This window comes from Hordeum vulgare, chromosome 7H, assembly GCF_904849725.1.
Source record: "Hordeum vulgare subsp. vulgare chromosome 7H, MorexV3_pseudomolecules_assembly, whole genome shotgun sequence".
NCBI lineage: Eukaryota > Viridiplantae > Streptophyta > Magnoliopsida > Poales > Poaceae > Hordeum > Hordeum vulgare.
This window is the reverse complement of record NC_058524.1, coordinates 88,728,467-88,740,346: the sequence shown is the minus strand read 5'-3', so window position 1 is coordinate 88,740,346 and position 11,880 is coordinate 88,728,467. Positions and strand designations below refer to the sequence as shown.

Below are 11,880 nucleotides of genomic sequence, written 5' to 3'. Positions count from 1 at the left end.
CTGGCTATTGTCACTCCGGGGTTGCCGGGTCATAACGCATAGTAGGTGACTACAACTTGTAAGATAGGATCTAAAACACACATATATTGGCGACAACATAATAGGTTTAGATCTGAAATCATGGCACTCGGGCCCTAGTGACAAGCATTAAGCATAGCCAAGTAGTAGCAACATCAATCTAGAACATAGTGGATACTATGGATCAATCCCCGTCAAAACTAACTCGATTACATGATAGATCTCATCCAACTCATCACCGTCCAGCAAGCCTACGATGAGATTACTCACGAACGGTGAAGAGCATCATGGAATTGTCGATGGAGAAAGGTTGATGATGACGATGGCGACGATTTCCCCTCTCTAGAGCCCGAAACTGACTCCAGATCTGCCCTCCAGATGAAGAACAGGATGTGGCGGCACCTCCATATCGCAAAACGCGATGAAACCTTCTCTCTGATTTTTATCCGGGTGAGACGAAAGATATAGAGCTGAGTTTGGGGGCGGTGGAGCCACGTGGGCCCCACAAGCCCTCACGGCGCAGCCATAGGGGGTGGCCGCGGCCTGTGGGCTTGTGGCCCACTGGCATGTCCCCTCCGATGGATCTATGCACAGGTATTTTTCTTTTATTCCAGAAAAAATCTCCGTAAATTTTTAGGATATTCCGAGAACTTTTATTTCTGCACAAAAACAACACCATGGCAATTCTGCTGAAAACAGCGTCAGTCCGGGTTAGTTCCATTCAAATCATGCAAATTAGAGTCCAAAACAAGGGCAAAAGAGTTCGGAAAAGTAGATACGACGGAGACGTATCATGATGTCACATTGTTGGTGGCATGGATGTGGCTCCATATGTTCCTTTATATTCCTTCCAAATCTTCTCCCAATACTTGTTCCCCTCTTGCTCGGTGCCGCATATTGGATCCATTGTTCTGACCAACCAAGCTTTGACCAAAAAGATATCCTCAAAAGTTAGGAATGTCGAACCTCTTACCTTGGTTGTCTTTCCCTTCTTGTGCTTCTTCTTCTTGATCGTTTTGGGACTAGATGTTGTCCAATTTCAAATGAAGGGCAAGTTGGATCCCCTAATTGGTAATTGATTTGGGTCGGACCTTGATTTTCATTGATCATGTCCAATAGGAACACCTCCTAAATGATCATGGGTTTATGAGTATTCATCATGTCCGGTCTATGCAAAACATTGAACATACTATATGCAAAGTTGAGCGGACAGGAGGATTTGAACATACAGAGTCTGGTGGTGTCATTCCGTCGAACAGGTCGGGGGCAGCATTGGTGCCGCTAGTGGTCGTGCTTATCTGCATCCAAACGAGTTGTGGCGAGTGGCACACGTCTACAGCCAGCATCTGCATAGGCGGAAAATTGTCCAGAATGCCCTAGCCGCCCATCGGATCCTACTCTGTCCCAACCTAGTCTCATGGCGGAATCCTTGTCGGTCGACAGATGGATGGGGTGCGGTGTTCCTCGCGTGGCTGGAGGGACAACTGCTTCTCCATGTCCCCTTTCGCTCCCTATGATGCAGGAACTGCTTCCATCTCTCAATGTCGGCAACGCCGGTTCATCCGGACGATGTTCTCCGGCTTGCAGGACGAAGCCGAGGACGGGACGACGACGGACGAGGCGGACACAACCTGTATCGCGACACTCGGGGAGGGGCCAGACGACATTTTAGACAATGGATCGGGACCGGTGGTGAGGATGTGGAGCAAGGATGTGGGACGGGATGGCTTGAACGCATGAAAAGGAAGGGAAGGGATAGACGGAAGGAGGATGAAGGGTTTGATAAATTTGATGCAGTTTATGGTGGGGTAGGCCTGTCGGTCGGATGTTTGAGGAGCCCGTGTATGTCGTATTTTTATGACGGAACGCTGATCGGACCGCCCGCCTGCTCATTTAAGACGGATTTGGGACGCCTCCGTGAAAATGCTCTAAGGTGTGGTGTTTCCTCCTGTGTTGTTTCCTCCTGTGTTTCCCACACGAAATCATCGCCATCCTCTTCTCGCAGATCGAGCCTGTGCAGCAGATCTTGGACATCTTCCCTTCCCCGTTTGCTTGACGTTGCTAACGCGTTGCACAGCCCGTCGGACTCCGACTTCCTAACGCGCTCGGCTCCCGAGTCAGATTTAAATTGAACCCCACAGGCGGCTCCGCATCTTCTTCTTCTTTTTTTTTTATTGAGGCAAGACGGCTCCGCATCTGTTATAAATACACGCCTGCACGGCGTCAAAGAATTCCATTGAATCCAGAACTCACGCTTCTACGAGTATTGTTTTCGCCGTCCCGCGACGGCTACCCGGCCTGCGAATCGCTATTTGGGTTTTCCTGTCCGACAGCCTCCCCTGCGGTCGGTCGCCGGTCACCCCACGAAACAAGGGTGCTCTTCGATCTAGAATTACATTCTGTTCAAAAGACTGGAGAATTAGCTGCTGCGTGCGACGATGGCTACGTCTAAGAGAACCAAGGCGAAAGCTGCCAAGGCCAAAGCCGCGGAAGCAGCCGAAACAGCCAGGGCGAACGCCTACGAGGCCGCGATGGCAGCTGACGCGGATGCTGTACAAGCTGCCAAGATTGCCAAGAGGAAGGCCAGAGAGGCCAAAAAAGCTGCCACGACAGACAGCGCGAAAGCCAAAGAGGCAGAAGCCGCCGCCAAGACAGCCAAATTCATGGCTGAAGAAGCCGCCAAGGCGAAGGAAGCCGTGGAAGAGATGAGTCGTCTGGAGGACAAGGAAACGGAGTGGGCGCTGTGTGAGGAGGAGCTGTTCGCCTCCAGGTTCCGCCGTTTCTGGAACAAATTCTACGCCTGCCGCGGCATCACCTTCCTTCAAACCAGTAATCATCCCAATCTATTTATTGTTTCTTAAAGCAAGTTTAATATGCATGATGACGTAAATGAGGTGTGAAAAATGTCACGTCAGATTTTTGTCTAGTCAGAGAATAGAGAGATGCTCATCGGAAAAAAAAAGAGAATAGAGAGATGCCCTTTTCTGTGAGAGAAATGTCACTATGGCCTAATTACGATTTAAGTATTTTATTTCATCCTTTCACTAACTTGATATTAATGGAACAATGCAGCATCTATTCCTTCCATGCGCTATACGTACCCTGCTTCTCATGACACGCCCGATGCCATGGCTACTCTACAGATCAAGTCAGTCAAAATCACATCAATCAAAGAGTGTTTACACTGGCCATTGCAAGTGTTTGGTATCGTTGCTGCACGTGATATCCTGGATAACAAGCGCAACATTATTTTTGACCGTCCAAGAAATAGCTGCCAGACCATCACTCGGGAGGTTTGTATATATTCTTACTCATTTGTTTTGTTTTTACAAGTTACATGCATTTTGCTCTCGTACAGTCTCTCCTTGTCAAACAGTTTTCTTATATAGAACTATTTTTTTATACTACCAGGAGTACGTACTCAAATATTTAATATATCTCTTATACGCATTATACCTCGTTATTATTCTTAATATATCTTATTAAATATATATTTTACAATAGCATAATATGAGGTTTATAAAATACATCACGGGAGCCATCAGTTTATTGTATGTAACATTTTTTTGTAAAGTAGCATATGTGCAAATAAAATTTAATATATGGCACCAAATATATATTTTCATAAAACTCAAGTTGAGGTATATATAAACTGATCATTAATGGACCTATACAAATATAAAGAGCTATACTCAGTTCATCCTATACCTTAAGATATATCTAATGACTTTTTTTAACCAAATACCTAATGACATTAAATAGATATTTATATATAACAGTCGAAGTACAGTGTATCTTAGTGTTGTATCTAAAATAACCCCAATTTAATGTCTTCCGTGAGAGAAAGTTAGGCCCTGTTTGGAACCACCTAGATTATATAATCCAGTTTTTATAATCTATTTTGTCTCCAAACAGGACAGATTATAGTGTAGATTATAAAAACTAGATAGACAGATTATTAAAAACTCATAATCTACTCTACACCAGCTAAAATCAGATTATGGATTGCTAATGACCCATTACCCTTATAAAGTTGGAGATAATTACATTCCTACCACCGCCATCCTCCTCTTTTTAAAAAAAATAAAATAAAGGGCAGACAGGTGATTATGCAATGTAAAACCTGGATTACAGTTTATATAATCTGGCCTCCAAACATGTTCACCTGGATTATTTTTATAAACCAGATTATATAATCTACCTTTATAATCCAGATTATCATAATCTATTGTGGTTCCAAACAGGGCCTTATTAGATGTCTTGTATTTGCTGCTAAGATTTATATATAGATTATAAGATATCGCTGTTTTCTCTTTCCTTATTAATCAAATAGGATGCCCCGTTTGATTCTTACCTATGAAACCATGTTAAGATACTAGCATTGACAGTGTCCCAAGGAGCGGGAGTACTTACTCCTAGGACTACATATATCCATGCCATGCATGGCTTCTCTCAAGATATTTCAAATTCAAACATTGTAAACTTTGATTAAATTTACAGAAAAAAATATATGAACATTCACAATGCCAAATTAATACCATGACTCATCATGAAATATATTTGGGCAATGCTCTGCGCCGGCCGAATCGTTCTGTCGGCCGCGCGCGAGCCGCCCGATCTTCCAGCTGTACGCGGGCTGCGCCGTTAGATCTTCATGCAACAATTTTTCCTCGATGCAATAATTTTCGTTCACGATGCAGCAATTTCGTCAACGGTTGCAACAAAAAAAAAGTTGTAGCAAAAAAAATATCTGCGTGATCATAGCAAAAAAACAAAGTTGATGATGCGTGGTAGCAAAAGTCAAACGCCGGTTGTAACAAATATCTACGTGAACGTGTATGCAACTTTTTTAATGAACGGTTGCAGCACAAAATGATGCCGGTTGCAGCAAAAATTAACACGGTTGTAGCAAAAGTCAAAAAACACCGGTTGTACTGAAAAAACCAGCGAAGTCAAGTTACAACCAAACGTGAATGCAACTTTTTTAGTGGACAAATGTAACAAATGAAAAAGCTAGTAGCAAAATTAAACACTAGGTGCAGCAAATTTACACGGAATAAATGTTGCATGGCCACGCGAGAGATCGAGCGACCGGCGCGGCGGTTCCGCCGGCGCGCCGAAGGGAAACGTTTTCCAATATATTTTCATGTCGTATCTATATATTCAATATTGCAAATGGTCATCTTTCCTCTAAACTTTATCAAAGTTTACAAAAATCTGAGTTTGGAAAATATGCGCTATGATTTCACAAGGAGGGAGTGCACGGAATATATGATAATAGATTGGTTGTTGCATTATATCCACTTGATGCAGTCTTATTACTGATGAAGTAGAACATAATTATTGACCTACATACTTGTTTCGACCATGCAGGATCCATATCTTGCATTGACTGGCCCCAGTCGAGCTATTGCGGTGTCAATAGACCCTTCCTACATTGAGATTTCCCTGAAAGTCAAGGGCACTACAAAAGCTGAGGATAAAGATCTGAGCGATCTTGTTGTGACTTACAGAAGTGGATATTGCCTAACTGGTGTTTACCCTAGCAGGCTCAGCACGCTGAAATTTGAATCCGGCCACATTGGTTTCTCTGTGGAGGCCACAATCTGTATAAAACTCACTGGTGGGTCATGGCCAATTGGTTTCCGAAGTGTATTCACTGCTGGCACCTCTGCTGATGGCGACCTCATCAAATTACTTGATACCGGACACGACGGGTTGCCCGCCGATGCCAATGGTGTGATCAAGCTTTCGCGTCGCGTGGTTTCTGTTGGACTTGAGAACTTTCTGAAGGTTTATCTCATGGCAATTTCAATTAATGGGAAACTAGTTGTTGAGAATAGTGAGGCTACTTTTAAGCCTGAGAGGGCTGGCATTAGCCTAATCAAGCTTAGTCTTGGCTGCTGTAGTATGGAAGTTACCGTTGCTTGGTCTTGTTTCTGTTATGGGTGACTTGTTTTAATTTTCTCCGGAGGTTAAGGAGACACCATTTCAAACCCAACAATGCTAGACTTACCGAGGACCTTGATTTTCAGGGTTGGCCCTGCTTTATCCTAAACGAATCAAAACATTCCGTCTAAACTTGGTCCGTAAATGTTATGTAAACTTCCCGTAGTTGTAGCATTGCTTTTTCAAACAACTCACATTCTCCTATAAAAAATGATAGGCAACTGTTGGAAACCATGGCTACTCACTGATGTGGTAGAAGACACACTGACGTGGTAGAAGACACAGCGATGTGTGAGCCGCAATTCGCACAAAGTGAAAAATTGAGCGCCAATCAGCTGGCTCCACTTCAGCGTATAGATGATTTCCACTGGCAGTCCGTCCGTAAGTGTAGCGGTCGTTGTTTTTCCACAGTGGGTATTGTTAAGTCACTACAAAAAATTTGTTAATACGTGATGGTAGTAATCCGTCACGGGTTATGCAAAAACTGTCATGGGTTGCCGTACATGACGGATTTGAAATCCGTCATGTATCACGCGGCATAATTTCACATCGGGCCGTCCATGACGAATCTTGTCCGTCATGGCGCTACCACAGGCCCGCCCAAGGCCCAAATCTTCATGACGGAACAAACCGTGACGTATCGACGCCACGTAGGATTTCCAATTAACCAACTCGAATGACGTGGCAGCCTAATGGACACTGATTTTCATCACACAAATCGTCATGGATATTGGCAGAATTTAAATTTAGTTCGTTTCACTAGCCTATTTTATTCAGCCCAATTTTCATGTACATTTTTAATAGTACAATTACACTGATTTTCATAAATTCCAATTTTGTCCCAAGAGGAAGTATTTGCAAAGTGTATAAAACTACACAGTTCAACCAATATGAAGCCATCTGTATGTATATATACAACATAGCAATTTATAAAATCTTCTACAAATGAAAACTTACAATATAGATTGACAAAAATATATGACACGTAATGGTCGGGAATGAGTACAATTCATATTACATCGACATCAACGAAAGATACAAACTATCAAGCCTCTTATTTAGGTTCTTGTTATCGGCCCTCCTCATGGCAATCATCATGCCTTGGCTGATTGTGATGAGCAGCACCAAGTAGCCCACTTTCTAAATGCACCTGCATATTCACAAGAACCTTAGATATTTGTAGATATGAATAGATAAGTAAAAATAATATAATTACAACAAATATAAAAATGAATTACATGTTCTCCAAATTCTTAAATCTTAAAATGCCTACAAATGATAATAAGATTGTATCTACTTCAAATGTTCCATTGTCAACTAGTTACACATGAAACTCAATGTTTTATGTTGTAAGTTCGTCTCGAAGCGCTTCCAACAATAAACAATGCGTAACATATTTAAGTATGAGTAACATATCTAAGTGGTATAGATTGATCAAACATCTTTAAGAAAATGCCAAAGAAGTGTCATGTACCAAATAATCTATTTAAATAGTTACATGAAATAGGCTAGCAATTTTAAACTAAAAGTACAGTAGTAAAAAGAGTTGTACCTCAGACAAAGTTTGCCTTACACTAGCATCCTCAATGGTAGGGAAGTATTGCATAGCTCTGATTGCCTTAACCTGGAATAATAACATTTTTTTAACAAATGGATGTGCAGAAAAATTGTATCCAAATTGATGGTGGATGTGACATAATTCAGTATAATGAAGAATATAATTAAAATAATGTGTTCTGCCAAGGCCACACAAGCGTTGAGTAAAACTACCAGCTAGAGTACATGTTATGTTTCATAACACTAAATAAAAGGTACGTGCTTCATAATTCACATCACATTTTCATACTGCAAATCTGGAGATTCGGACATTTATGATAAAAAATAGAAAAAAACCATGCAGCTAATTACATAACATCTGGGTACTTAGTACATAGTCGTAGGAGGCATAGAGCAACCTTCTTTCTACTACAGGCCAGCAACCATCTGAAATATGATGGGATGTTTCGTTGGTCTAATCGCTAGAATCAGAAGATAGGAAAAGATGAGTCAAATACTTTCCACTTACAAGAAGTTTCTGGGCACATCAATTAACAATGCATGCTTCCATCTTTCTTGCTACTTACCACCATTGGGTGTTTGTTGAGCTGGGAGGCCTTCGTTTGCGCCAGCACCTACTGAACCTACATATGGATCATATTCAAGATCTTATGTTGAGGTAAGAAACCAATCAGGTTATAATTACTACATCTTGCTTTTGCTGAACTAGTGAAATGAGCTGGATTGACTCTTCAAAAGGCAATTTTGCTGAAGTATGGTGCACATTATATTGGGAAGATTATTTTTGTAGTTATAGCCTTCTGTCCAGCTTTGGGAAAGTTCACATTTGAGTCAATCGATTCCAGTAAATTATATATCATTTTTTTGCATGTTAACCAGATATAATTTCCTAGCATGTATATTTTTGGTATGCAAAACATGACTCCAGCAAAGTCACCATATGTTTCTTTTTCTTATACAAAATCTGACATTCTGACTACCCCCACCGTAACTAACAGTCCTTCAGGCTATTTACTGAATATTGTCTGACCTGTCTTTTGCTATCACATTCGACTTTCAGCAGACAGTGCAACAGACATGGCATAGGAAATCGAGAATAACAAGTAGGCAGTGGAAGGGAATGAAACTCACCCTGCAACATGATCTAATTTCAGATTTAGCTTACCCACATGTAGCTCATCTACTTGGACCTTGACCTTGGTGACCACACTGCTCTGCCTCAGGCACGATGGTCGCCGCAGTCCAGCCCAACGGGCACGAGCGCACTGAACTAGGGGCCACCATCCACGAGGCGGAGAGGACGCAAAGTGGCGCGGTGTGCGACGGAGAGGAGCACCTGGAGATGCGCCGACGATGGATTTGAAGCCGCAGCCGAAACCCTAGCCCACGGGATTGGGTTCGCACGGGAGCGCCAGATAGTAGGAGCGGTGGATCCAGCAGGACTTGAGAAGACGGGAGGGGGAAGACCGGCGGCGATATTTGGGAGGAGGTAGGAAACGAGGTGCTGGGTGGCGGTGGCTAGGAGACGGCGGGGAATCGAGAGTAGTGTACGAGGAGAATTGTTCTAGGTTAGCGTTTTATACATGAATAGTTACATGGGATTTAACGGGCTTGCGCGGGCTCATGGGTGCTGCAGCAGGACGTCCAGTTTTTGAAAACGTTAAGCAAAATCCGTCGTGTATTAACAGGTTTCTTGTAGTGAATACTCCCTCCGTCTCGTATTAAGTGACGTGGAGGAAGAGCTAAATTAGTACAAAATTATATGCAAATAGCGTGAGTTAAATCGGGATAGAGAGAGTATTATCGTTAGTATGATCAATAGTAAGCATTCATGTGCAACACACGTTTTAACAAATGTAAATTACTAATCACAATCATTTAAATTGTTATTTATCTTGAAACAATTGAGCTCCTTATCCAAATAATAAATGTTAGTTAAACCTTGAAAATGTAGGAAGTTCAAACGGCGAAACAACATAGCTCTTCAAATACCGTCAACTATCTCTGAAGAGGCTTTGGGTCCAATTTATATATAAAGTAACAACCCAACCTAGTACACGGTCAAATAATACAAGATGATGAGGTAACCCTTGTATAATGTCGATCCCAAGATAACCGAGTCACACAGGATGCAAGCGACTATGTTACTGAAAGAGAACATAGGAAGAGCAGGATACAACGTCACACTATGCCGTAAACATCTAAGCTCCACGACATCGCCCCCTCTAGGGAAAATGTCACAAAGTGTCGCCATTGACGAGTCCAAAAAGGGACAAAGGTCTTTACCCGGAACCCTAGCATGAAGAGGAGCACCACGACGACGCCTTCAGAAAAAGAGTGATGCCCGCGGGCGTCGCCGTCGTCAGCGACAAAACGCGGAGCTTTCGCTCAGCAACTCCGCTGTGACACCATGAGGTCTTCAAGACATGTGCGACGAGATCAGGTCCCCAGATTTGGGTGCGACGCCACTACCAAATACAGAGGGTGTGCCCGAGTCACCACCGCTAAAGCTCTCGCCGTCCAAATGACCAAGAGGAAAAGCTATCAACACCGACATGGTGCCCATCGGAGAGCCAAACATGCACTATTAGGGAAGACCTTATACGTGGAGGCTTAATAGTAGCGCGGCTCGGAGCAATGCTCTACTTCTATTTTACAATAGCGCTGGTCAATAAAATGCGCTACAGCTACACACTTAGCAGTAGGGGGGAGGTGGGGGGGGGGGGTAAAAAACCACTTTGTGCTGATCATTACAGACTATTCAATTTTAGACTTTTCAACAACAATAACGATAAGCTTGTATAAATCTATTCTACTCCACTTCAGTTGGATAAAAATGTTTGAAGCTACTATAGTATATGCGAAATATACATTTATTTATTACTTGATTTCTTACCATCTAATGTGTTTGGCATTTCTTCTTTCAGATTTACATCTCCTCTTTGTGTAGGAGGTACAAGGTCTCACCATGTTGAAGGCTACTTTCAGTTATTCTATTTTTATTTTTATTTTAATTACTATCTTCATTTTCATTTTAATATTGTTAGTGTATTTTTCTGCCTTAGAAGGAATTGAGGCGATTCGTGGATTCTAGGGCATGGGAGCTTCATGATTATGTATTATTTTTCCTGTATTTAATATATCATTATTGTGGTTACCTTATTGTTTGGTTACACAAAAGTCATGGTAACACTGTATCTATAAATTGTGATACATGAAGATGCATTTTGCGAGGTTAATTGTGTAGTCCATTTGGAGATGCATTTTGCGAGGTTAATTGTGTGCCCCATTTATTGATAGTTTACAGTTTCTAAATTAGTGGTTTACACCGAAAGGTGCATAGCATCAACGAAGATATGATTAGGCTTAAAATATAAGGAGAAATAATGGTTATGTACTACCTCTATAAAAGAAAGAGAAGACAGATCCAACTTAAAATCTGGAGCGTCTAATCACATCATCAACGGTCAAAATACGTTGTTAATGAAATTGACCCCTCACTAAGGAAAAGGGTCAATAGCTCCTATGCGACACCTTTGAGGTGAATTGGAAGGAGTGAGACGTCTTTCATCCGAATTGCCTTGGTGCCACACTTTTGAGCGAAGAAATATCCCACACACGACATGGCCCTTAATCTAAACCGATGCCCTCATTAGCTGTTAGGAGCTGGACCCACAACTTATCCACGTAAGCGCGGGCCCTACTTGGCAATGCATCTAGTTACAAACCCCACTTGTCAGTGCATCAGGTGAAACGTGTCACCGTACCTGTCCGAACGGGTACCCCTGTCTGAACCTGTGTTGCTCCCTCATCTTCGTTCCTGACGGTGAGCCGGCGACGGCACCAGAGCTTTTGTTCTGGGTGACAACAGCGGCGGAGCTTTCGTTCTCGGCGACGGCGGTGGCTGTGGTAAGTGAATCTGGAACCCTATCCTGTTCTCCCCCGTATCGAGTTAGATTTCACCGCATCGCCTCTGTTTCCCTCTGTTTTTGGTCGATCTGTTCCAGATTTGGGTGGGGGGAGGGGGGCTGACCGTGATGGAGCCGCCAGAGACACCAACATCCTTTCCAACCTATACGATTTGTGCCTCGTCTTCTTCCGCTAGCTCACCTCACACTGCCCCGCCATTGACAAACAGGGGTGGTGGTGCTCAGACGTTCGAATTCACTATGGAATTTCTTCCTTCTAAGGCGAAGCTAGGTGATGGTAGCATGCGGGACATAGAGAGAGATACAATTGTGAAGTGGGAGATTGATTTTGCAGAGATTGATCCACAAGACCTACAGAGCATGGAAGAGAAGGTCGTGAAGAATGTGGTGGAAAAAATTAGGGAGAGCATTTTTTGGGGTCTAGAGC

At 42.8% G+C, this 11,880-nt stretch overlaps 1 protein-coding gene across 1 annotated transcript; it reads left to right on the top strand.

Moving 5' to 3' along the window:
- Positions 1-2,456: 2,456 nt before the first annotated feature.
- LOC123408368 lies at positions 2,457-5,970 on the top strand. The gene is made up of 3 exons (XM_045101489.1): positions 2,457-2,847; positions 3,091-3,311; positions 5,392-5,970. Exons 1-3 carry the CDS (start codon positions 2,457-2,459, stop codon positions 5,968-5,970), a joined length of 1,191 nt encoding a protein of 396 aa, XP_044957424.1.
- The last annotated feature ends 5,910 nt before the right edge of the window (positions 5,971-11,880 follow it).